This window comes from Astatotilapia calliptera, chromosome 5, assembly GCF_900246225.1.
Source record: "Astatotilapia calliptera chromosome 5, fAstCal1.2, whole genome shotgun sequence".
In the NCBI taxonomy this organism is placed as follows: domain Eukaryota; kingdom Metazoa; phylum Chordata; class Actinopteri; order Cichliformes; family Cichlidae; genus Astatotilapia; species Astatotilapia calliptera.
Window position 1 is genome coordinate 16,303,477 of NC_039306.1, and position 27,843 is coordinate 16,331,319.

Below are 27,843 nucleotides of genomic sequence, written 5' to 3' on the forward strand. Positions count from 1 at the left end.
CGCAAAAAGTTGCGATTAGATGCAATCTTTGGATTTTGTATTCAAGTACTTTTAACAAGTGTAGCCCAGTTATTAAAAAAATTATACAACTGTTTATTTTCAAATAATAATAATGAAATAATAATAAGTCAACATGGAGCATTTTTAGATTAAAAGGTCCCTTTCTGTGTGGATTTCTGCTTTACATGCTGCCTGTGTGCAGCTGGAAAAAAAACCCTAAAAATAATATATTTTCAAGATGTAACTTTTTGCATTTACACAAACTGATAAAAATTGGATGGAAATGTTTGAACCACCGCAGAGAATACACATTCCAGGGGCAGCTGCTGCTGCCACTGGACCGCTCACGGAGTCATGTCAGGTGAACACGTTGGCGTACGACCAAAATTTAAAGCTTTAAGTTAAAAAAGATGAAGCACGGAGATTAGTTTGGGTGATTTGCAGTGTCACTTTCATCATGTAATTAATACATTCTTAAACTGAACATCTTGCAAAACCAGATAAAAATAAATAATAATAATTCAACCAAACGTAGCCTATATGTCTCAGGTTATTACCATAAAATGCACAAAAGCAAAATAAAGAAGAAAACATCTGCATGTTTTTTTATGGCAGCATTTATTACAGATTTCAGTCGGGTTTCCCAGCAGCTTTTGTCAACAGTTACTTAGAACTGGTAGTCATATACAAATTTTCATTAGTCATCTACTATAAATATTACTAAATGAAAGTGAACAGGATGACTCTGAAATCACAACCGCCAGTCTGCTGTTTCCAAACACTCTATAGAACAGGAGCATAACTGGCCATCATCAGTTAGACAGGAACGCGGTCTAAGCTTTTCTCTCATCGGGTTCTATTTCTGCAAACAAATATAAACATAAATCTTGGGATTATCTGAGATTTAAAAAAAAAGTTTAAGTTTTACTGAGAAAGACACAGAAAGATAGAATGGGGGAGAAGGTAGAGGTAGGGGGAGGAGGTGGTAGTGGTGGTGGTGGGGAGGAGGGGGGGGGGGGTCGCGAGAGAGAAATTATGCGTGTGTGTGTGTGTGTCAATGTATGAGAGAGTTCACTGGCCTTCCGCGGCGTGTGGTGTGTCTGAGATTCGGTTGGACTCTGATCTTGAGGTTTATTTAAGCTGAATTCCGTGGGCTCATCAGGACCGCGTTACAAAAATCCTCCTATAGAACTAGAAAGAATGTGCAGCGCATACAGTTCTGCATAAGGCACAAAGGCATGTCTTTAGAGGTGGGGGCAGGCATCAAAAGACAGGCAGAGGAGGGATTTCTTTAGAGGCTGGGGGCAAAGAAGGTATTTCGGAGTTCCATTCATTGCCAGGGAGAGCAGGGGAGGCGTACAGTTTTGCAATAAAGGGTGCATTTCCAGGGGATGTTAGGAACTCCGAAACTGTGCCGTAAACCTCTGCACCCCTGCTCTAACTGGAAGTTAATTAGGGACGATATTTTCCTCTGACTCTTCAGGGGCTATATTTGATTTGATTCATTTGAAAGCTTTTAAATCTTTTTAGAAGTTGGTTCAAAAACGGGCAAAATTAGAAGCCCTTTAATGCCTGTTTGCGATGCATAAACATTACAAAAAAAGGTTTTAAAAAAAAAGAAAGAAAAAGTAGTTGTGAGCAGATAAACATTTATCAGGGTAAAGGCGAATAAAGACTGGAAAAGTAGTGGTAATAAAAATGAAAAATCTCATCGAAGTAAAACTGAAAAGCAGCTCACATTTTTATGATGAACCTTTTCCGCATGGCTTTTTATTTTGCATGTCAGCGTGCGTGATTATTGAGTTCTTATCATTTTGGCATATCTGTTGGTTTCTGGCTGCCAGCAGCAACAAAAAAAAAAAAAACGAAAAAAAATGGATTCTGATCCACCTAATGTTAGTTATTGCGACTGAAAGGATTCATTAAATCATGCAGATGTAATGCAGACATAACAGAAGAAATCCCGAAAGATGCATTACTACAAAACATTTTTTTCATAATATAGTAATGTAATAGTAATACAAGTCATATAACACATTCTAATTATAAATCTGGATTTGTGTTAGGGATAGATTTTATAGACAAAGAGGCATCTGAGAAGAGGAAACGTGTACATGTTCAGCGCATGAAAAGGTCTCGCAAGTTTTGATAACACTCAGAATAATCAGTTCTGTGTTTAACGGCGCTCTCTCTTTCTAAGCCATCTCCATGACTTTCTTTATCCAGTCCACGTACATAGACACGCGGATAAAGATGTTGGGCTGCCCCGGGTGTCCACAGCGCCTCATGGGGATGATCACCCCCTCGAGTACCCAACAGTCCGTGTTCTGACACGCCAGAGGTCCGCCATAGTCTCGCTGCAGACACACAGGAACAACACTCCGGGGTCATTATTTGTCTCTGTTATGACTGACTGTCACTGCTGAAGTTAGAAACATCTTGCAGTCACATCTTGTCCAGTTCACTTCCATTATCCAACTGGTGACTGTGTTTGATTTATAGGAACATATAAATAACTGTATGCGCTTTGCTTAAAGTAACTTTCATTATCAAACAGTTTTCCCAACCATCAGTATTTGAAGCGTTAAGTCCTAACACGTTACGCCGTTATTTTGTGGCACTTAAGGAACATAGTTTGACACTTTGGGAAGATACTTGTGTTCACTTTCTTGCAGGGGGTTTCAAGTATCTGCACTTTTAACACAAAGCTAGACAAGCAGTTGGTTAGTTTAGCTTAACACAAACAGCGGCGGAAACAGCTGGTGGAACCAGCTGGATCGGCTCTGCCCAAAGGTAATGAAATCCACCTACCAGGACCTTATAAACTCACAGCTTAAGAGAACATTTAAACAGTGTCTCTTAAACTCACAGTTTAAGCACGTACTTTCCCATTTTTAAACATCAAACTATTCTATTAATTTTTACAGCTATTAATACCAAAGATGGTCAGTGCTGTGTTTCTGTTATGACTTGGTTAAGAAACCACTTCAAGCAGGGGACCTTGCATTTCTCCTGTAACATCACAGCGGCAAAGTTTTGAAATGGTCCACCACTTTTACGCAGATACGTACCTCGCACGCGCCTACTCCAGCTTGGAAGGCGTTTGTGCACATCTCATTTTCACGAACACGACCTCTGAAGTATTTGTTGCACTCCTTGTTACTAATAACAGACATGTGGGCCACATTGAGGACAGCCTCATTACCAGTCCCTTGAAAAAGATTAAGAAGAAGGAATTAGTTAGCAGCTAATGTATTTAGAGGCACAGTGAAACGAAAAGGAAGTTGGACAGCTGTTGAAAGATTTTGAAAATAGCAGTGCCATCTGTTGCTCAGTAGCCTGGATAGCCCTCATTTAGAAGAAACATTACTTCAAGGGCAGAAACAAGATGCTCGTTCTAAGGAAGACACCTTTTATTAATTATTCGAAGTAGAAGGGTACTGCATGAAGTCGGCACTTCCGAAGGATTATACTTGCCTCTTGTCTCGCCCCATCCTGCAATTTCACACCTCGTCCCCTCGCTTACAATGTAGCGCTCAGGAGGGAGGCAAATCTGAGAGACACGCGCATTAAACTCGGCCGGGCTACACAAAGGGAGGAGGAAAAAGAGTCAGGAGGACTTTTAGGTATATGTCTGTGTATATATGCGTGCATGTGTGTGTGTGTGCTGGTGGGACTTGACAGTACACACTATTCCAGTTGTAGCATGACCAGTTGAGACTCAGAAGGTCCGCAAACAATCTTAGTGAGAGGGATGGTTTGCACACCGGGTTCTCCTTCTTGAGGATCACGAAACAGAGTTCCCATCTTGGCTGAATATCCAGGCAGGTCAACGTAGCTATGCACACATTCAGATGATTAAGCACTATCAAATATATATATTTTTTTTTTTTTTTTTTTTTTTTTTTATTTTCTTTTTTTGTTATTCTCTTTTTATTAAACAACCTATATAAACACAAATAATCCAAAATAAACATATAATCAAGAACAGACGTAAATAATAAAAAAAAAAAATAAATAAATAAATAAAAATAAGAAAAACAGACGGGTGTACCCTCTAGTGTGTATGTACTCGCACACACATATTCACTCACACACCCATATTCTTAAGCATACATACACATACCTACTTACATATGTGTTCACTTATAGTCTCATACATACTAACATATACATATAAACACATAACGATTCAGAAATGTAGCATATATAGTTACAGAGATTCAAACAAGATCGGGTCTCCTTAACCGGATGTAGTGTTTCCATTTACCCCAAATTTCACTAAATATATCAAACTGGAGTCTTTTAATGAAGGTAATTCTTTCCATTTTAAACATCCCATGTACAGTCTCATGCCAATCACCCAGTGATGGAATTTTCACACTAAGCCATTTCTTGGTAATATTTTACGGGCAGCCAAACTCAGGATACCATACAACTGCTTAGACATTTTATCTACATTTACTGAGTATAAATATCCAAACAAAAGTTCGTCCCAATTAAAGGGAAGCTGCATACCAAAAATAATCTGCAACTCAGAGTGGATCAATACCCAAAAAATGTTGATCCTTGGGCAAGACCAGAACAGATGAAAATGTTTTACTCCTTGGGCCCCACAATTTCTCCAGCAATTAGAGTGATTAAAATAATGTTTACTTTGTGCAGGGGTAATGAAAAACCTACAGATACTCTTCCAACCGTAACATCTCCATGTATTAGAACTAGAAATTCTCCACTGAAAAGCGCACTGCTCATACCAAATGTTATCTGATATTGCTATATTTGTTTCATTTTCCCATTTTTTTTTGATGTAGGTAGTATTCCACTTCTTAACCTCTTGTATACCCTTGTACAATCTTGAAATCACCTTAAGGCCTGTGTCAGCCTGATAAGCCTTGACAAATATACTCAGAACAGGTAAAGAAAAAAGATCTGTTCTCTTAGGTATAAAATTATATAGATGATGCCTAATTTGTAAGAACCTAAAAAAGTCCGTTTTACTTAACTGGTATTGATCTTTTATTGATTGGAAGTCCCTAAGAATTCCCTTATCGTAAAACATACAATATGCCGTTAAACCTTGTCCAGACCATTTTTTATATCTTACGTCTAATTCATTAGGTAAAAAATCACTGTCAAAAGCGCACCATCTTAAAATCCTAACCTCTTCAATCCAATCATTCTTATTAAGAAATTGTAACCAGAGTTTTAAAGGTAGGTTAATCCATTGGTTTCCTTGATGAATTTGTTTTTTAATAAGTGTCACATCCCTAGAATTGCCTGAATTGGAGAATCTTTAAGGTCACTGTTTCTAGTTCTTTCCATCTCGCTTGATAATCTACATTACACCAACACACTAATGTCCTCAATTGAGCAGAAATATAATAGTCTTTCAAACATGGGAACCCCAACCCTCCTTTGTCTTTAGCCAACTGAATAGTTTGGTACTTAATCCGTGGTTTTTTCCCCTGCCATATAAACCTAGAGATTATTTTGTCCCATTCCCGAAATTGTTTGTCAGTTATTTCTACAGGGAGTGTTTGGAATAGGTAGAGCATCCTGGGCAAGATATTCATTTTAACTGTATCTATACGTGATTCAAAATTTAAAAATGGTAATAAATTCCATCTTTTAATATCCTCATTTATTTTATAACTTAAAGGATTAAAGTTTGCATTGTATATCTTAGACAGATCTTTAGTAATATTTACTCCAAGATACTTCATCTGCTCCGTTTCCCATTTCAAATTGGCTTTAGCCTTAATTTCATAATTGGGCTCATAGTTAAAAGTTAATATCTGAGTCTTCGATATATTTAGTTTATAACCTGATATTGAACTAAAGATCTCCAGAAGTGACAATAGCTTGGGGAAAGTAGTGTTTGGATTTGTCAAATAAATCAAAATATCGTCAGCAAACAAGGAAATCTTATGCTCTCGACCCCTAATCTTGACTCCAGTAATAGTATTGCTTTGTATTACACTTTGACTCAGGGCCTCTATGAAGAGAGCAAAGAGTGAGGGGCTTAGAGGACAACCCTGACGTGTCCCTCTCTGTAGGTTAAAAACATTTGAAAGCGCCCCGTTAACTTTGATTCTTGCCTTTGGTGATTTATATAATGCTTGTATAATCCTGATAAACGATTGATGGAATCCGAATTTATCCATGACTTTGTATAAAAATTCCCAATTAACCCGATCGAAGGCCTTTTCTGCATCTAAGCTCATAAGGACCATCTGAATTTTATTTTTCCTAACATAATCAATAACGTGTAGTGTTCGGCGAACATTATCTTGCGTTTGTCTCTGCTTAATAAAACCAGTCTGATCCAAACTAATTATCTGAACAAGAATATTTTCAATTCTTTTGGCAAGAATGTATGTAAATATCTTAAAGTCCTGGTTAAGAACACTAATGGGGCGGTAATTTCCACAGTCAAGCCTGTCCTTTCCTTCTTTAGCTATTATAGAGATAGAAGCCTCATTCCAAGATGGGGGAATTACTCCCGTCTTTAAAATATAGTTGAATGATGTTCTCATCAAAGGAATCAGTACCTCTTTCATTTCTTTATACCAGTCTGATGGGAATCCATCTGGGCCTGGGCATTTATTCGGTTTCAATTTTGTAATAGCTTTTTTAATTTCAAATTCAGATATGTCCTTGATTAGGGTTATATTCTGTTTTTCATTCAACTTTGGTAAGTCGAATGAATCTAAAAAAGATATCATACCTTTAATATCCACTCTAGGTTGTGTATATAGTTCTTTGTAGAATTTTAGGAAGGCTGACTGTATATCTTCAAGTTTATACACAATGTTATTTGTTTGAGGGTCCTTTATTTTATATATTGTATTTTCTAATTGTTGTTTTTTTAATTTATAAGCCAGTAATTTAGCGGATTTGCCTCCTACCTCATAGTATCTTTGTTTTAAAAAAAACCATATTTTTTTGTATTTCACTTGAAAAAATTTCATCGATTTCATTTTTCTTCTTTTGTATTTCTACTTGTAAGTTTGTAACTGCGCTTATTTTATGGGCATCTTCAAGATATTGTAGTTGTGTCTGGAGTTTTCTTAAATGCTCATTTCTCTTCTTTTTTAAATTAGCGCTGTAACCTATGAGTTTTCCTCTTATCACTGCTTTTAGGGCGTCCCATAGAATACTTGGGGAAACTTCTTCATTATTATTTTCCGCTATATAATCTATTATATCTTGACTAATTTGTTCTTTCATCGTGCTTAGAATACTTGTATTTAATCTCCAGGATGTAACTCTTCTTTCGTATCCAAGCACTACTTCCAGGTACAATGGGGCATGGTCTGATAAATCCATCACTCCTATCCTGCAATTGATCACCCTGCTAAAATCTTTTTGGTACATAAAAAAATAATCCAATCTAGAATAAAATGAATGAGGGTGAGAAAAAAAGGTATAATCCTTCTTGTTGGGGTTTTGTTCTCTCCATACATCTATGAGCCCTACGTCCTTTAAGATTAATTTGATGTTTTTGGTTGTTTTATTCAATCCCGGAGCGTGTGGGTTTGATGAGTCCAAGGACGGGTTGAGGCGAACATTCCAATCTCCTCCCAAAATCAGAGTACCTTGTGCCTCTCCAACAATCAATTCAAAAACCTTTTTAAAAATTTTTATCTCTGATCCTGGGGGAGCATATACATTTATAAGAGTAATCAGTATACCCTCCAGGTACCCTTTGACTAACACAAACCTCCCCTCCTTATCACTGATTTCTTGGATGCATTCAAAATTTAACCTACTAGAGATTAGAATTACCACACCCCTTTTAGGGCTCTGAGGGCAGGACGAGGAATACTGATTAAATTTCCATTTCTTTAATTTATCATGTTCGAGCTTCGATAAGTGAGATTCCTGTATAAAGGCAACTTCTATTTGTTCTCTTTTTATTTTTGACATAATTTTACTTCTTTTAATATGGCTCCCCAGACCATTTACATTAAATGACACTATTTTAGTTACCTTACAGGGCATTGATGTACGACCTTATATAATTCCAATCTCTGTACATAGCCAAAGATCGAAAGGTACTCCCCCAAAACAGAAAAAAAAGAGAAAAAAGAAAAGAAAAAGAAAAAAAAAACAAAAAACATTATACAACGAAAACATATAATCATGTTGACTTCCAAAAACATAATCGCTATATTAGCTATATTTGGTGAGGGAAAAACTCTTCTGTCCACTTGTGGAAGAGTGCCCTCTCCGGCACACAGGCCGAAAGCCCAGTGGTCTGTAGGGTCCAACTTATTGTGCAAATAAATGACCCGACTTTAATGTAATTTTATATGCCCTCTTTATAAGATTAACTAATTATATAACAAAACAAGTAAATCGAAATAAAGTTCATATTCTCAGTTCATCTTAGGTCTCAATATTCTTGAGTTTACCTCTAGTATAGTGCTCCATCACACACTTGCTGTTTATCCACTGTCATCTTGGTGCCTAAATATCTGAAGGCGTTCCTTGAAACCCAGCTTTGGAGTCGAGTTTCCACCTTTCTTCTTCGTACTTGTTTGCCAAGTGTGCTGTTTTATTTGATCCAAGAATGAGTCTCTGTCTTTCACAACTTCTACCGATAATCCCCTCTTCACCATATCGGTAGTCGCTTCGTGCGCCGTGTTGTATGTCACAATTCCCTCTCTGTAGAACACCCTTAGCTTGGCCGGGAAAGGCGTCTGGAAGCGAATATTGTTCTCTTTAAGCACCTTCTTCGCTGTCGCATATTCCTTTCTTCTTCTTTGTATCTCCGGGGCATAGTCATTGTCCACATATATCCTAGAATCCATAAAGTTGAAGCCCTTAGCCTGCCAGGCCTTCTTAATAATGTCTTCTTTGTTACGATAACTTGCGAGTTTAACTACAATTGAGCGTGGAGGGGCTCCTTCCGGGGGTTTTTTGCCACCGGCTCGATGTGCTCTTTCAATTCCCAACACCGTGGGGCGGGAGAGACTCATTGTCTTTTCAAATAGAACCTCTACAAAATTGACAACGGATGGAAATTTGTCCTCTTCCCCTTCCCTCACGCCATATATTCTAAGATTCTTGCGACGTGACCGTCCCTCTAATTCCAGTAGCTTAGATTCGCATCGCAACTGAAAATTTGCCATTTCAATTAGCAGCTCCTCCGAGGCCTGGATTCGAGTCTCCATTACGTCTATGCGTCCCTCTGCTTCGTCGAGTCTTATACCAATGCCGACGACCTTCTCCCTTATAGCATTAAACTGATCATTTGTGTCTTTTCTAAAAGCACGTAATTCTTTTAATATCATGTCCATCGTAGCTGGGTGGTCCTTCGCTGTGGCGTTAGCATCGGGTTGCTGGTCTTCTTCCATATTGCTGCTAGCTTGCGACGAAGCATCTTCTTCCACTTCAGTACGTTCTCCTACATCCTTTTTCTTGGATTTTCTGGGCATTTCTATTCCTTGGTATAGTACCCCACAAAGATAAATCCAAACTTTTTATGTTTCGAGTTAGGTAAATTGGGGTAGAAAAAATGTCGGGAGCAACTATCCTACACAGCCATCACACGACCCGCCAAACCGGAAGTCTGAGGACGCTATCAATATATATTAAAGCATTTTTGAGTTTTGAAAGTTTGGAAATTATTTACTTATTTACTTTCCTGATGAGATTTAAATGAACGGCTTTTTCTCTCTATCATATCTGGATGGTAAATCTGAAGCTTTGTAAACTGAGAAACTGAGAAATTTAGACATGTCTTAGAAATATCCAAAGTCTAACAGTAAGTCAGACCTATTAGAGATTTTATTTAAATTTCACACTTTTACATGCACTCACCAACCACTTTATTAGGTAGTAATTAGGTTCCTAAAACTGTGTTAGGACCCGTTCTGCCTTCACCACATTCAGATTCTATTGGATTAAGTTCTGGCGACTGTGGAGGGCATTCGAGTAGTCTGAACTCACAGTCATGTTCAAGAAACCAGTTTGATCAGAAGATGGACATCGTCAGCAACAACATTCGGGTAAGCTGTGGTGCGTAAATAATGTTCAGTTGGTATTAAGAGGCCCAGAGTGTGCCATTACATACCACTACCAGCCTGAACCGTTGATACAAAGCAGGATGGATTCAAGCTTTCATGTTGTTTACTCCAAATTCTGACCCTACTATCTGAGTGTCACTGCAGAAATTGAGACTCAGCAGACCAGGCAACATTTTTCCAATCTTCTGTTGTCCGGTTAGGGGGAGCCCGTATCAATTGTAGCCTCAGTTTCCTGTTCTTAGCTCACAGGAGTGGCACCCGGTGTGGTCTGCTGTCGACAGGCTGCTGTGTGTCTGCTGCATACCTTGGTTGTTGTAACAAGTGATTATTTGAGTTACCGTTGTCTTTCTATCAACGACGTCATCTGGACCTTGTCCATGTGTAAATGTATTAAATTACTGCCATGCAATTGGCTGATTGAATATTTGTGTCAAGAGCAGTTGAACAGGTGAACGCTGCCTCTCTTTACTGCTCTAATATCTTTGCATGAATGTTTTGCAATGATCCCAGTCTTCTTCATGCTCTCGTGCTACTTTAAACACACAAACACCAAAATAATCTCTGGTCTTTTGCCATTGTTGTTCTCTCTGTGGTATTTTACACAAGTAAGAAAACCTCTGCATCTGGTTTAAACCAGTACAGACAAGCTGCACGCTGAAATGCTAACGTGGAGTTGTTTTTATTTGTGACTGGACATACAACTGGAATCAGTTTTCTCATCTAACGCTTATTAAGAATAAACATTTGCAAAAATGCCAAAAACTTTAGATGTGTGAAATCAGAGAGCACTTTTAAAAGAACCAGACTTACCAGGAGGAGAAACACTGTTTGGTGCTGATCACCCATCTAGCATTAACCAGGGATCCTCCACAGAAGTGGTTTCCTTTTCTGCACACACACAGGTCAGAGGTTACATCCAACATAGCAGAAAGCCTTTTACTATAACTGTTAAACACCATCAGCTGTCAGACTCACCTGTCTCTCAGGCTCACCGTCCAAGGTGAGTTCCCAGGAATCCCATTCACTATACGCATTATGGGACTCGAATGGGCCCGGTCTTCTCTCTTTCCACACTCACTAAACTCCACGTTTTCTGTGATCACAAAAAGGCGACTCAATACTGTAAAACATATTTTGCAGATGTTTGAAATATATTAGAAAGCCTGCTCAACTAACCTACTGGTTCAGTGATAGACACTTTCTCCCCAGCTGTGTAAAAACACCAACAGACTGAATGTTAAACTCAAACTCTGGATGAACCATCACCACACAGCCCAATAAAGTGCTACAAGAGACAGGTAGAAAAGATCTGTACCGCACTGTTTGATGGCACAGTAGTCAAACTCTGTTTTGTGGTCTGTGGTGTAGCACCAGGGTCCGTGATGGTCACCATCTGGGTTGCGACAATAGTTTTCTGTCAGATTGGCATCTGGATGCGTTCTTGGGTTTATCCTGGAAGATCACACAGATCTCTTAAAATATATAGGCATGCTAAAAATGCTGAAAACACGACAGTCCTTCTGTTTGTAACAATATTATTCTTTTTTTCTTGCTCAAGACACTGTTACCAGCTATTATGTTACAGACCACCTTAATAAAATATAAAGTATAGAGCCTATTTTTTAATAGTACATTTTCTAATGTATTCATCGGTTCGAACAGAAAACAAAATCCACTCGATGTTAGTATGAAGTGCAGATACACTTTCAATATAAAGCCAATTAGTGGTCATAGTCATACATGTGCATAAAATAAATCCTCTGCTGTTTAATAGCTTAAATGTTTATCTTACTTTGTCCTGTGAGGCGTGTTAACGTTCCATTTCTGGCAGGTTATGCCCTTACGAGTTTTACGCACAGTGCCTCTGTAGTTTCTTCCGTTTTCATGGTAACAGTCTGGAAAGAAGACGAAAGACTTCATCATCATTGCAACGGCCATTACTAAGTATGGCAGACTGTCAAATGAGCATAATGGGACAGAACAACACTGCACTTTGTCTTCATTTAGAATCAAAGCTACATTTGAGGTGAAGTCTGGGCATTACAAAGTTTCTTATTTCTGCCTTATAATAATGGTATGCAGAGAAATTATTTAATTGTTTAACAGAGAAAGAATTTTTCAACATGGTAGTTTTATTTAAAATGCATAAATCATTTCTTTTAGCACACGGTAATCAAATTATTAAAGGGAAAAAAATGAATGACATATTATGAGCCCCTGAAAACTGACCTTTTTGTTGAGCCATAGCACAAACCGCTGCTGTGCAATGGTGTGATTTAACTTTTATATTACAAGCTTTGAGCTTTATAAAGTTAAACCTGAGGTAAACCTCTTCCAATTTACCCATAAGTGAGCTGCCACTTGAGAAAGCATTGTGCCAAAATCAAAGTTAAAACAAAATGGATTCACAATCTTTCTAAGTGTCGAGAATTAGAGTGAGAAGTATCATCAGGAAATTCAAAGAGCCGCACAGAACAAGCCTGGCAGAGGGAGAAAAGATTTTAAAGACTCGTGAGAGATGTCTCTAAAGATTTACAGTGGGGCAAAAAAGTATTTAGTCAGCCACCGATTGTGCAAGTTCCCCCACCTAAAATGATGACAGAGGTCAGTAATTTGCACCAGAGGTACACTTCAACTGTGAGAGACAGAATGTGAAAAAAAAATCCATGAATCCACATGGTAGGATTTGTAAAGAATTTATTCGTAAATCAGGGTGGAAAATAAGTATTTGGTCAATAACAAAAATACAACTCAATACTTTGTAACATAACCGTTGTTGGCAATAACAGAGGTCAAACGTTTACTATAGGTCTTTACCAGGTTTGCACACACAGTAGCTGGTATTTTGGCCCATTCCTCCATGCAGATCTTCTCCAGAGCAGTGATGTTTTGGGGCTGTCGCCGAGCAACACGGACTTTCAACTCCCGCCACAGATTTTCTATGGGGTTGAGGTCTGGAGACTGGCTAGGCCACTCCAGGACTTTCAAATGCTTCTTACGGAGCCACTCCTTTGTTGCCCGGGCGGTGTGTTTTGGATCATTGTCATGTTGGAAGACCCAGCCTCGTTTCATCTTCAAAGTTCTCACTGATGGAAGGAGGTTTTGGCTCAAAATCTCACGATACATGGCCCCATTCATTCTGTCCTTAACACGGATCAGTCGTCCTGTCCCCTTGGCAGAAAAACAGCCCCATAGCATGATGTTTCCACCCCCATGCTACACAGTAGGTATGGTGTTCTTGGGATGCAACTCAGTATTCTTCTTCCTCCAAACACGACGAGTTGAGTTTATACCAAAAAGTTCTACTTTGGTTTCATCTGACCACATGACATTCTCCCAATCCTCTGCTGTATCATCCATGTGCTCTCTGGCAAACTTCAGACGGGCCTGGACATGCACTGGCTTCAGCAGCGGAACACGTCTGGCACTGTGGGATTTGATTCCCTGCCGTTGTAGTGTGTTACTGATGGTGACCTTTGTTACTTTGGTCCCAGCTCTCTGCAGGTCATTCACCAGGTCCCCCCGTGTGGTTCTGGGATCTTTGCTCACCGTTCTCATGATCATTTTGACCCCACGGGATGAGATCTTGCGTGGAGCCCCAGATCGAGGGAGATTATCAGTGGTCTTGTATGTCTTCCATTTTCTGATGATTGCTCCCACAGTTGATTTTTTCACACCAAGCTGCTTGCCTATTGTAGATTCACTCTTCCCAGTCTGGGGCAGGTCTACAATACTTTTCCTGGTGTCCTTCGAAAGCTCTTTGGTCTTGGCCATGGCGGAGTTTGGAGTCTGACTGTTTGAGGCTGTGGACAGGTGTCTTTTATACAGATGATGAGTTCAAACAGGTGCCATTCATACAGGTAACGAGTGGGGGACAGAAAAGCTTCTTACAGAAGACGTTACAGGTCTGTGAGAGCCAGAGATTTTCCTTGCTTGAGGTGACCAAATACTTATTTTCCACCCTGATTTATGAATAAATTCTTTACAAATCCTACCATGTGAATTCATGGATTTTTTTTTTCACATTCTGTCTCTCACAGTTGAAGTGTACCTCTGGTGCAAATTACTGACTTCTGTCATCATTTTAAGTGGGGGAACTTGCACAATCGGTGGCTGACTAAATACTTTTCTGCCCCACTGTAAGAACAACTACCAAGACACTAGTAAATGACTTAGCCAAGTTAGGAATTGTTGTTTAAAAGAAGACAATTACTAGAAGCCTGCACAGGAATGGACCCCGTGTGGCAGATCAAGTAATAATGTCACTTCTGGTGAAGACTTTGCTTTGTCTTCCAAGATGACAACAACTTAAAACAAACATCGTTTTTCGAGAAGACCAAAGTGAACTTCACTGAGTGGCCTGCACAAAGTCCTGACTTTAATCCCACTGAAGGTCTGTGGAGAGAGAACTGAAGACCAAAGTGAATAATAATCCTGCCCCTAGTAGTTTTGGCTTTTTGAGAAATAATTTCGTTGTTTTGTTTCAGAGTAAAATAATGTAAGCATCCAAAATTGTCTCTTTGCTGTTTTTTTGTTTTTTTTAAGTATATTTGCATAGGAGGGCTAATAATTCTGTCCTCATCTATAGTTAAATGTTCAAACAGAGAAAAAGAAAAAAAGAAACAATTTCTGGCGACTCGTCAGATATTCCAGGGATTTGGGGCTCTCGCTGGAGGGGTCTTCATCACATTGATATTACAGCCCTGCACGTCCTCATATGAATATTCATACAGTCGATGCATCGTAAGGTCATCTTTATTCATTAATGCCAACAGGAGCCTGTTCGCTGGATTCATATTAAAATGGAGAAGAAGGCTAATACCCTCAGCTTCTATGTCGTCTGCACAGCGTTTAATTTGCAAGCAGAGAGCAGTCCTCATCGCTGGGACAGATGTGAAGCACCAGGGAGCCTCCGACCCATCTGGGTTACGACAGTAGTTCTCCTCCAAACCCCTGGATGAAATGTAAGATTCACCTCATCATTGATGCATTAAATTATTGGTCACTGACACTGTGCCGGGTTAGTGTAGAGACACAGAGATCACGCTGAAATAACTAAGTTCTTGTCCCCCCACCCTTGAGTGAATGAAATGCTGCTAATCACTTCTGGCATGATGAGCGATCACAGCATCACAAAGAAGTTTAATATTCATTTCACATGCATGCTGCCACTCTGAGAGCAATCTGCTTTTAATGGAGAATTACTGACTATCCATCATCTACTGCCAACTGTCAGCAGAGAAATAAGATGCAAGAAATCTCACTGCAATGACGTTTTGACATTAATATTCATGTGCAATGCAGCGAGAGCACTATCAAACTAACAAGTTGTGACAAAAAGAAAAAAAGACTAAATGAAAAGGTTAACCTTAACAGCGATCAACGCTTACTTGCACTCATATATGTTTGGGTAGAAGGGGTGCTCATGGGGTTGCTGGGCATCCCACCGCTGGCAGGGGATGCCTGACGTGGTCTCGTTGACTCTCCCGCGGTAATCCTCCCCGCGCCCACGGAAACACTTGGTGGTGAAGCTGGAGCGCTGGCGCTTCTCTACGTGAACTTCAGCTGGAGAGAAGGAACAGGTTAAAGATGACATAAACATCAACAAAATGCAGGAGAAAACGAAAGTTTGTTGGAATAGTCTCATGAGATAAAAGAACAACGTGACCTCATTTTTTAATGAATCACCTTTAAGGACCAAATGATGCTGATTTACAGCGGCAGAGAGAAACTACGGGGAGGATCAAATAAACACAGATATAAAAGAGGAGAATAATTACCTAACGAAACAGGATAAAAATCATGAGAAAATTAAGATGTGAAAGTGACGGTGAAAACACAAGAAGCTCAGGAAAAAGCCGTGGTTTCCACGTGTGAAGGATAATAACATGTTACATAATACTAATCACACCACAGGATGGCACTGTTTTATCGTGATCTTCTCTTGTGTCAATGATTCTCATTGGAAATCCCCAGGTTACACAACTTCTGTTGAAATTTTTGGGAGAACACTAATGCCCTGTTTATTTGATTTGTTTTGCTGGTTGTTCACGTTCTCTCTTAGTCCTTGAGTGTATAAAAAAAACACACGTGGCCATCATCTACCTGCTTTAGAATTACAATTATTTTTTAAAGTATGGGCCTGTATGTCATGAATGTAATTTAAAAAACAAACAAACAAACAAAAAAAACCCAATAAAACTCTTAGCTATTGTTAAAAGTAAGCAACATTTTAAAGTGCCTTTCATAGGCAAGAGTTACAAAGACCTACAAAAATACACTGGAATTAAAAGCAGTACAAAAAGGCATAGAAAAAAAAGGCTGGGGGGGTGTAATAAAACTACTATTACTACTACAACTGAAGCCACTATATCTGGCAAACACAGCCTGTTATACAGCCTTAAATCAATGAAAAAACACTTTTTTAAATTGATTCGTTTAAAGAGAATCATCGTCTGCCCTGAAATGTCTCACATTTCTGAACGCAATTTGTACAAACACAGAAAAGGTGATTTTTCTAGATTTAATTACAGCAACTTAATGAGACTCTCTAATCCCACCGTCTCAGAGTACTACGGGAATCAATTTGGCTTCCTCTTTCTTGCCTGAGGGACCCACTGACAAGAACAGAACAAACAAATAAGCCACAAGTTTAATCCAGTAAATTTATACAGTGAGAGAAAACATTACAGTAACATCTAGTAATTATCTTACTCGCTATATAAGCCAGCAATTTTGCCTATAAACATTTCCAAAAGATACTGAATTTTGGAGAAGAAAGAAAGGATGGAGATTTTTTGCCTTTCCTTTTTCCTCTCTCTGAAAAAGTAAAAGTAAAGACTCTACTATAGGAGTTGGTCCAGTAAAGGTCCAATAAATGCAAGCTCTTACTACATCGGCTGATGTCACAGTTTTCCCTTTCCACCTCAGGGTCAGTGGTGTAACACCAAGGCACCGGAGAGGCATCAGGGTTACGGCAGTAGTTGTCATCTAAACTCTTATCAGGGTACCTGAAAAATACACATAGGCAGGTTTTTAATCACCTGGAAATGGAAAAAAGAAATGACTTAAATAGTTCAGGTGCAACAGCAAAATATGTTGTACAATGCTAACTCAGGTGCAAACAAAACAGTAGTAATGATTGCATACTTTTCAGGTTGGTAGATGTGTTGGTGAGGGTACTGCTGGTCCCATCTCTGACACTCTCTGCCATTCACAGTGTGGTCAACCTGGCCCCTGTAGTCCTCTCCATTACATGTGATGCACACCTCTGCAAGCAGAATGACTCACAAAGTGAAAGCTGCTTGAAGTAAAGAGAAACACACATTTTTTAACAGCACTTTTTAACAGCTTCTATAATTGCTGAATAATTTTCTTAAAGCACATTTAAAGAATGAAACTTGAAGCTATTCATGAGGCAACTTGAAACAGTAACTATTGTAAGTGCACTGCTATCAGCAGGTAAGCCAAAAAACGAGTAACAAGTTTTCCAGTTCCACCAAATTAAAGTGCTAATTACGAGACATTTGGAGGAAATAAAGCTTACGTAAGGCTTTACAAATCTCACATTTGCAGTTTAGATAAGCAGGATGATGTGTGGTAATTTATGGGATGTACCATCTTTGCATTGGGGAATGTTGCAGCTTTCATAGCGTCGCTCCGGGTCGGTGGTGTAGCACCACGGACCGATCCGATCCCCATCCGGATTCCTGCAGTAGTTCAGCTCCAGACCATTGGTAGCTGTAGGAGTCCACCTGAGAAAAAAAATTTTTTTTCAGTTAGTCAAACACTTTGGTACAACTGGTCGTTTAAAATAAAACAAACAATGCAGTTGAAGTGACAACTCCCTAATCTGGGAGTGTCAACTTCTAGTGTGGATGAATAATATAGACGCTGCAGCTGTTCTTATAGCCCGAGGGATGGATTCAGACAACTATGACAGAAAGTGACTGGGTTCAATCTTAAACACTTACAGATGTATTAATGGATTTTTACAAGCTGAAGAGCACACATATCTGACATAAATTTGTTTTGGTTATCACATGTAAATCTGCTATCATTTGCAGTTTTATCAGGCACACCTGTACACCTCCTTCACGGTGGTGTAGTTAGAGAACTGCTGGCCACCTGATGGCTATTACTCAGATATTCATCACGATTTAATCGCTGTCAGGTACAGAGAAAAGATCTGGCTCCTTACTTTGCTCTGAAGACTGCTTATGATATTTTGCTTATCAGTTTTTCTGAAGAAAACAGGCACCCACACTGGTGGAAATAAGGCTTAAAAACAGTGAAATTTAGAGATACCACAACAGTGAAAGGGGTACGAGCAGTAATGCACTCTGGCTTTCTGCCTTCAGTCTGGCTTTAAGGGAAATGAAAGACACGGTTATTCAGGAAAGTTTCTTGAATTTCCCACCTCTTCATCTCTCTCCCACAATTGGAAAATAATTATAAATAGAGCTGTGCTGTTGTTCACCTCTGAACTGAAAGTGAAATGCAGCACTTTATCTTCACAATGTTTTTTTCCAGTACAGTGAAGATGTAACTCACCTGTGATCGTGAGGAAATTTGGACCACCACTGTTGGCAGGTGAGTCCGCTTCTTGTGGTGGACACTTTGCCTCGATAGTCTTCCCCTTTACCCACAATGCACTTCCTTACATAGACTGCATAAAAAAAAAGCAATCAGTGGTTACAGTATCGATGGGAAGCACTGATCTCTGTGATATCACCGATGTGAGTCTTACCCTTCTTCTCATAAAGATCACAGTTCACGTTTCTCTTCACTTCTGCATTGGTGCCATCACCCACCCAGGGCAGATGTTTACAGGTGACAACTGGACGAGTCTCATAGTTGAAAGCTCTAATGTTGAGAAATATTTTCACGTCAAAGCTCTTTACTTTCAGAGGATAAACCTGATGTCTGCAAAGTGTTTTTAAATTAATCGGTGAACATTTTAAAGTTATTTTTAAGAATATTACGTTTAACATTTAACAGACAGTATAATGAAAGCCCGACTGATATACTGGCAGGGATGACATGTCAGCTGATTGCCGATATATCTGTGTCAGCATTATTAAATAAATGCTGTCTTAACTAGACCCCGATTGGTAAAGATACAGATTTTAATATTGATATCAATACCAATATTTAATCATTTAAGACTATTCTGATATATCGGTTGATTTCTTTTTCTTTCAGGGACACAATTCACTGTTTGTTGTGTTTCTGGTGCTCCAAACATGTGTTGCAGACAGTTAAGTTCATATTTAGAAACTATGAAACAGCAACATGATGTGTTTGAAGAGTGTTTCTCCCATTTCTTCTTCTTTCTTTTAAATTTATTGGCATTTATAAATGTCGATGTTGCTGGCGATTACCTAATATCAGTAGATAGTAATGGCCCCCCATTATTATCTACTGTTCTAGTCTTAAGATGGCAAAACTATGGGGAAAGAAGCTGCAATGACAATGTTGATAGTCCAGACTGAATAAGGACTCATTCTGTGGTGGAAAGCCTCACATCATCTAGCCTTTTACTAATAAATATCTACAAGGCTAGACATTCATTCCAGGGTGGAAAGGTTGTGCAGCATACATCTTTAATGGCTTTAAAAAACAAGAATTGGGTGCACAGGTTTTAATTGACTCTAGATTTTCTCAAAGCCCTGAGTCCATTAATATTTGGTTGAATGTCCCTTAGCAAGTTGCACCTCAACCAGATGCTTTTGGTTTCCATCAACAAGTTTCTCGCACAATTCTGGCTGAATATTTGACCACTCTGCTTGGTAGAACTGGTAGAGCTCATTCAGAATGGTTGGTTGGTTTCTTGGCATGGATCCGGCTTTTAAGCATAGTCCACAAATTTTTATAGTCCAGGAGGTCAGGACTTTGTTGTGGAAAAACATTCCAGAAGTTTAATGTCAGCCTGCTTTATCCTTCCAAAACTTTTCATGTGAGTTTGTCCTGCTGGTAATTTCAACCATCTAGTTGCTAATTTGAGCTGAAGAATTTGGTGGTAGTCTGCCTTTTTCATTATTCCATCCACTTTTTGCAATGTGTCAGTTGTACTGGCAGTAAAACAGCACCAGAGGATGATGCTAGCACCACCTTCTCCTCTTTGTCATACTAGCCAAACAGCTAAATTTCTGTATCACGTAACCATAAAACTTTAATCGAGAAGGAATTTGGCTCGTCTGTATGGAAAGCTGCACATCTCAGTCAGCATGAAAGCGTCAATTTTGAAACGGGGGCTTCTTTCTTGGTTGACACTGTTTCAGTCCTTGGCGATATAACTGTGAACGGTGAGTCAGGTGTTCTTGGCGGTTCCTGGGTTGCTTCTGAACATCCTAATTAATTTCCTTTCATCTAAGGATAAGAGTTTAGGTATTGTTCTGGACCTTAGTAAAATTGTGACACATCAGAAAAGCTTGTACTTATGTGTAATTGTTTAAACTGATGATCTTAGAATGTGCAGTTGTTTGGCAATGGCTCCGTTAAGCTTCAGGAATGGACTTTCCAAAGCCTTGATGTTAACCCTACTGAAAATTTGTGCACTATGCTTAATCAGAAAACTTGAATAATCCCTAAGGAAATCAAAAGCCTTGGCCGTACCAAGAAGTCAGCTAAATGAACTCCAGCATTTATGCCAAGAACAGTGGTCAAATATTGATCCAGAATTATGCCAGAAGCCTGTTTCTTTTACAGATGATTTTTTTGGCCTTTTAGCCTTTATTGGATAGAGGCAGGAAAGCAAGGAGAGGGCTGTGGGACTCGAACCTCGGTGTACTTCTCTGCGGTCATACGGGAAATGGTCGCCTGCTAACCCACTGAGCTAAACCAGCACCCAGAAGCTTGTTGATGGCAAAAAAACAAAAAAAGCCCCTAATTGAAGTGCAATTTGCCAAGTTGCACTTCAATCAGAAGCACCTTCTATTGACTAACTATTAATGGGGGTGTATATTTTTGGCCCTGTGTGAATTAGAGAGAATTCAAAATATATCAAAAAAAGTTTTTCGCCCAATTCCAAATTCCCAAAGTGACAATGACATCCATATCTATTATGAGAATATGTTTTAAGTTCTTGGCCAATTTATAAGCAAAGTCCTTTTGCAAACTGTAATCTTTAAGTAGTTTAAGTGTGTTGTTTACCTGCAGTCCAGTGTCTGTGAGCAGCGTGTGGCACAGTCCTCAAGGTTCAGGCCTGGTAAAATCTGCACTCGAGCAGAGTTCCAGGAGGTAGGAACGAGCTCTCGGCCCTCCGAGCGCTGGAAGTCATTCAGAGGACTGCGGTACCCTGTTCATGTATAACAAACCACAAACATAATGCTTACAGACTGATGTGGGGACCATGCAGTATCTGCATCTGTTTAGTCCTGGTTTTAACTGGAGAGCAGTGGCACCACATGGAATATTTGGGCAGGAGCCTGGACACATATAACCTTTGGACCAACGCTCTGCTGCTAGTTTGAGACAGCAGATATCCAGAAAAGGTTTGAACAGCAACAGTTACACTACTGGTAACTCAAACAGGCCCCTGTTAACACAGATACTGCCAGTATACACTAATGAAATGATAAAATCCATCACATACTAATAGTGGTGCTGTCAAAATGAAAATAGCTGTCTTTTAAAATAGTTTATTTGTTTTGAAAGTGCTCATCAGTGCAGCTTTAATTTCCCCCTCAACCATAAATCGATGGTTTTTCAACGTGATTGTTGTCACCTTGTCAACTATAAATAGATCAACAATCAACGATGACAGAACAACAGTGAATCAATGTTATTTCAATGTCAGTGTCAGGTTTCATCAGTATTTCAATGTTGTTTCAACATTGGTTTTGTGTTGACATTTCAATCCTGACGATTCTGATGGTTCCGATGGAAAATCAACATCTGTTCAATGTCTCCTTGCTATCTGGGCAGTCAGGCCTCATCATCTTTAACCAAATAGATTTAAACAACCAAAAATAATGAAAGTAGACAGAATAACTAAGAAATTAATCAAACTTACCAGTGACCACTCCGACAGTCAGGAGAATGCACTGCAGAAACGGTTTCATTGTTTGAATCGGTGGAAAATAAAACTATTATAATCACGTTATGGGGGTCAAAACGAGATCTCTGCTCTAAAATCTCCTGTATTTTGATGCCGTGGTCAACTTCAAACAACGAACAGCTCGACCTGACAGGCAGAAAAATACCCCCAGAAGCTCAGCACGATGTTAAACATCCACACAAAAAGTCTAAATCACGACCACCCACACGCCAGCGTCGCGCCTTTGCTCAAACAGTGGCCCTAATCCCCAAAACACAGCCGATCAATACATGTATTAATCATTAATGAGGAGTGGCACATTGGTCCTTGTTCATGAACCTTCTTCATGCCCCTCAGATATATAAATATTTGCATCAGGATTACGCTCAATATCCTGAAAAAAAAAAAAGAAAACTTGTGATTTTCTTTTCTGCCACAATGAACGCAATTCTCGCCACAAACGCTAGACGTCAGTAGGACGATTTCCAAAGGTTTTTCTCTTTCTCTTGTTTTCCGGGGGAGATAAACTGAAGCTAAACTGCAGCTGGTTCAAGAACCTGTCTGACTTTCTCTGTTTTGCACCTTTAATCATCGGGGATTCACAGTCGGGTAAGAAAAGGGAAGGAGGGGGTTGTTATTCTGTCGCCACGTGTGTTTTGAATGATGAGCATAAAGCACCTAGATAGGCGAGTTCGATGTAAAATAAAAATGATCTAATCTGGACTTTGATCCGACTTGTTTAACCCGTAGCTGCGCACACACTTCTGTCTGCTGATTATGCGTCCGTGGAACATCCGATTAAGTCCACGCTGATCTTTGAAAGCACGGGGATCGTGGACAAACTTCTTTAAATAGTCTATTAATAGTTCTCCAGGCTTCTTGAATGACATTCAAAGCTTTTCTTTGGATGTCGGCTTTTGTTCTGTTCTCTCTCGATCGTGATGATCTCACACTGCTTCGATAATGTTGAAGTCTGACCAATTCATGACTGATAGTGTTATCAGATATGCTTTTACCAGACTGACAGTGTGTTTGGGATCATTATTGTGCTGAAAAATGTTACATAAAGTTACATGAAGTTTATCTTTCTGTGCTTGCACTTTGTAAGGAAAACAAAGCAAATGAAGTTACATAATTGCATTTTTATGGCGTACACCCATTATGGTTGGGAATTTTATTTTTTAGCATCTCCACAAGACTTTCTCTCTCTGCAAAGAAATATGGTCCTCTCTTGGAGTGATCTTTAATTCTGTCAAGAGACAAGAGAAGAGCTTCACAGAAACTGGCGGCATAGAAGATGATTGGGTTTTCCACCTGAAGGAACTAATATTGTTAAAGAGAAGGAAAAATGGGAGGTATAACAGTGTGGAAACCCATGTGAAACAACTGCTTTCTCTTTCTTCTGTTGTTGTTCAGGATGGCAGCTGTTAAAATGACGGAGGGTACAGTGCAGGTGGAGAGCTGCAACGCGCCACTGTTTTACAGACAAAGCGAACCTGTGACAGGAGGAGCAAAAGTGTCGGTTCTGCTTCTTCACGGCATACGCTTCTCTTCAGAAAACTGGCTCAGCATCGGCACTCTGGAGACGCTGGCCAAAGCGGGTTGCCGCGCGGTCGCCATCGACCTGCCAGGTGCGTTTGTCAGGGAACAAACACCATCTCCTTCCGTCACTCAGCTTTTAACTGAAAAGTCAGCATGACCAATGAAACGCAGCAAGGCAACAGGCTGCCACCGGCACATAAAGAGCTCCTAAAAGTCTCAGGGTCAAACTTTTGGCTCTTCGCTGTTTTGAATGCTCGCAAATATTAAATTGGGACTATTGACAGTAATACCTAATTGTGTGGCCCTATGCTAACCCTTCTGAAAATGAAAAACAAACATATTAATTAAATATAAGCTGGGATATATGAGTTATAACTTGTTTTAATTTTTTGTTTGCAATTTATTGCTTAAAACTTTTATTTTAAAAATGTAAGTTTTTCAACAAAAAGTCTCAAAAAGTCTGTTTCTTAACTTTCTTATTGTTGTTTATATTCTAAACTTTTTATGAGAGCTTTTTTTAAGCTAGCTGTGTCCTGTCGTTTTACCTATTTTCATAGGTGAAACTTTAACTTTTTGCATTATATTTATGGATATGTATTTGCAGTTGGCATCAGGACTTTGGCTTTGTTTGGAAAGTCAAATGTGCATGGGGGCTCAAATTTGAAGTGAACTGAATTGCTTCCATGAGTCATTGTTACAGCCCGTGTTCTGCTTGTTTTTAGAATCTGGTATTTTTGTCTCATGCTTTGACAGCCTCTAGTGATGATCTGGCAGGCACTCTACAATTTATATAGATCACTGAGGCAGCATGGGCCCAAAAGAAAAATGTTTGCCTTGGGGACAGTAATTACGTTAATAAGTCAGTGTCCATCAACAAACCTTACTCCTCTCCTCCTCTTCTTTTCTCGTGCCTCCCCTCTCTCCACAGAACTTGGTCAGTCTAAATCGGCCAAAGCCCCAGCGGCAGTGGGAACACCCGCCCCTGCAGGTTTCCTCAAAGAGGTGTGTGAGCAGCTGAATCTAACCCCGGCGGTGGTGATCAGCCCATCCCTTAGCGGGATGTATTCCCTGCCCTTCCTCCTCGAGCACCAGGCTCTGGTGCGAGCCTACATCCCTGTCGCTCCCATCTGTACGGACAAATTCACAGCGGAGCAGTACCAGAGCGTAAAGGTAGAGTCTGTGTGTGAGGATATGCCTCTGCTTGATATTCCTTTGTAGGTTCCTCTCCTGCAAAAGTTTTCTTTTTTTTCTCTTTTTTGGTATAGTATATGCACTGTCATTTCCTTTTTTAAAGGATAACTTGAGCAGCTGCGAATATCATCCAATTTTCCAACTCTTCTTTTTAAAAGAGACAGTGACTTTACCTGCACAGATGCCACTGGCTTTCATCCAGCTCAGAATTGTCTTAATGGGAAATCAATTATAGGCACATTAGCCTGAAAAGCGATTTGTCTAATTTACTTATTTAGAACAAGCACTTACCTTAACAAAATTTGCTTTCCTTTATAAACAGTTTAAATGCAGAAGTTGTACATTCTTTTTTTATTTTAATCCAAACAATATTCTAAAGACTCAGCTCACACATTAAAGTCTCAGCAATTATAACGCAGCAAGAAGATTGGCACGAACAGGAGCAGTTTTTCTGTATAATGAGTGTTTTTAGTTTTAAAGGATGTTTTGCAGAGAATACTTTTGGATATCATATTTAATCTTTTATTAAGTGTTTTAAAAGGCACACTGTTGGTTTTATAAATAACAGTTAAACAGCTAACGGGGAATGTTAAGTGACCAAGTTTTACTTTACAAGAAAGATCCTAAAGATTTTAAGAAAAAAAATCAGATAAATGAAATTTAGCTATTTTAGAAATAAGATGGAGATTAGAAAACACTCATCATAACTGCTTAAGAAATTGCAAAGAAGCTGGTCAACCCAGGGAGCAGAGCAAATCTGGTTCTGACAGTATGTTTGCGCTAAGTACCGCAGCAATTTCCTAATGTTGTAAACCTGCTCAACATTTGGCAATAAAACCCTTTCTGATTCTGATTCTGAAATCATTAAAAACCCAAAGGGTCTCTGCGCTTGATACAAAGAACCTGCTCCTCTGTCCCTTTTGTGACAGGTTGTTACAGGCCTCTGTATTTGTATCTCCACTTTCAGCAATCTCTTAGCAAACAAAGAGACATCGGAGCAGCAGAGTAACTCAAAAGATGGACAATAGAGTAATAAATGCAACTTACTGATGATAAAAAAGCATAAAACAAACATTTATGCTGTCATTAAGTGTCAAAGTGTGTTACAACTAAAATAACTAAGCCGGAGTAACTGCATTCATGTGTATTTCTGCAATGATGCAGTGAATATGTGGGAAACGATTAAGTTGTATTCACAAGTTCTTCAGGTTTTCTGATGAAGTAATCTGATCGATGTTTTGTACCAGTTAAAAAAAAAACTGGTACAAAAATAAATGCTTTTTATAACCTTTTACTTGTAATAGAGTTTGTTCATATTGCTGTATTTTTTTTTTTAATAAGATGAGAGATCTGAACGTCTCTTCTCAGGCTGGAAAAACTAAGACTGTAGTTTTTCTCACTTTTATAATTCTTATTGACTACTAGACACATAAATCTGTTACACCTAAAATCTTTTAGTCTTAGCTTTTCACAGGACTTGTTTTGATTTCCTTCTTTCCTTTTTTTTTTTCCAGCTTGAGGTGAAATTTAGGACATCTGCAAAATCCCTTTAGCTATGGGTTTGAATTTAAAAACAAATAAAAGAGAGACAGATTTTCAAATGCCAGAAAAAGGACAGTGGAAATCACTCTGCAAAGGGCTCTTTTTTTTTTCTTTCATTATTGTTGTGATTTTTGTGTCCAGGTCCCATCGCTGATCGTTTACGGTGACCAGGACCATCAACTCGGGGAGGTGTCGCTCCGTAACCTGAGCAATCTGGCCAATCACAAAGTGGTGGTGATGAAGGGAGCAGGCCACCCCTGTTACCTGGACGACCCAGACACTTGGCACAAAGCTCTTACAGACTTCCTTAACACGCTGTGAAGCTCTTTGCTGTGCATTAGCAGCGCGATCGCCAAGAATGCGGTCACGCATAGGCAAACACATTAATCACTTGTGAAGAATTGAACTCACGTATTCCCAATGCTTAACCTGATTTGTATGTTTTGATACGTCTGCAAATCGGGCCTTTTCTAATGGTGACAGCAGTTGAACTTTTCCTTAAAAGGTTGAAGCCTGAAGCTTTTTGAGAAATATTGTTTCTTAAATGAGAAAACCTGATGTCAGTCTTGAATCTGTACACTAAACACAAAGCTCAAGTCTGCAGCCGACTACTGAACCCAGGCGTGTAGGATTACGACACGTGGTTCACCCACATCACTGAACAGCGTCCAGTATTTCCACTCTGGAAACTTTGTTTCCTGTTTCGTTGTTGTAAAATATTTCGTTTGAGTAATTTTGGTTTAATTTAGGTGACTGAAGCTACAGTTCACTAACATCATATAAAATGACCGTGGTTGTTTTAGTGTTTGAGTGCACACAAAACTGCAAGTCTTCCAACGGTCACCTGGTCAAGGCTGCGAAGCAAGATAGAAATGTGTTAAACATGTGTCGCTTTTATGTCTCAGTGTTTCTGTCCTAATGCAGTTTATCTGACTTTGCAGTAATCATTACAGAACTGCCTGAAATCAGCACGAACGATGCCTTAAATTCGCCAAAGACCATTTTTCAATATAACTGAACCCAAGTTTTAATAAAAGAATGACACTTTATGCCTCACACACTGAAACTCTGTAATTATGAAGCAATCAGAAGGGAGCATGTTATGAACATGGAAATGTTCGTGATGTGTCTAAATGGCACAAACAGAATAAAGTTCAAAGATAGCAGGCTGCAGGTCACTTTCATGTCTCTGCACCATGTTACGTTTGCCAAATGCTAGCTGCCTACACATTGCACTCATACACACCAGGGTTGTATTAATCGTCTCATCCCAGCGTTAGAAGTGAATATTTTTAATAAAGCATCATAATTATTATATATTTGCTTGGTTCTCAACAGACTGTGTTTTCTATTTAACCGAGGAGTTAAAGCAGGTAACGTCAAACTGATTTTACATCACGGGCCACAGACAGCTTCGACTTCAAGTGGGTCAGCCCAGTGAAAGTACATGAGAAACATGTAAAATTACAGTTTAGTTCATTACCCAGCTGA

The 27,843-nt window shown here is 39.3% G+C and overlaps 2 protein-coding genes across 2 annotated transcripts; one reads left to right on the forward strand and one right to left on the reverse strand.

The window, feature by feature from the left end:
- Positions 1 to 1,005: 1,005 nt before the first annotated feature.
- mst1 (macrophage stimulating 1) lies at positions 1,006 to 22,406 on the reverse strand. The gene is made up of 18 exons (XM_026167543.1): positions 22,054 to 22,406; positions 21,192 to 21,336; positions 18,787 to 18,902; positions 18,591 to 18,705; positions 17,655 to 17,791; positions 17,187 to 17,307; positions 16,929 to 17,047; positions 15,428 to 15,602; positions 14,860 to 14,990; positions 11,830 to 11,932; positions 11,353 to 11,489; positions 11,214 to 11,246; positions 11,013 to 11,130; positions 10,848 to 10,925; positions 3,692 to 3,838; positions 3,478 to 3,584; positions 3,072 to 3,211; positions 1,006 to 2,357 (listed from the first exon to the last, which is right to left on the reverse strand). The coding sequence occupies exons 1-18, from the start codon at positions 22,100 to 22,102 to the stop codon at positions 2,196 to 2,198; spliced, it is 2,133 nt and encodes a 710-aa protein (XP_026023328.1). The 5' UTR covers positions 22,103 to 22,406; the 3' UTR covers positions 1,006 to 2,195.
- A 141-nt stretch (positions 22,407 to 22,547) lies between these two features.
- Positions 22,548 to 27,671, forward strand: abhd14b (abhydrolase domain containing 14B). The gene is made up of 4 exons (XM_026167544.1): positions 22,548 to 22,686; positions 23,494 to 23,708; positions 24,548 to 24,789; positions 26,494 to 27,671. Exons 2-4 carry the CDS (start codon positions 23,495 to 23,497, stop codon positions 26,671 to 26,673), a joined length of 636 nt encoding a protein of 211 aa, XP_026023329.1. The 5' UTR covers positions 22,548 to 22,686; position 23,494; the 3' UTR covers positions 26,674 to 27,671.
- Positions 27,672 to 27,843: the final 172 nt, after the last annotated feature.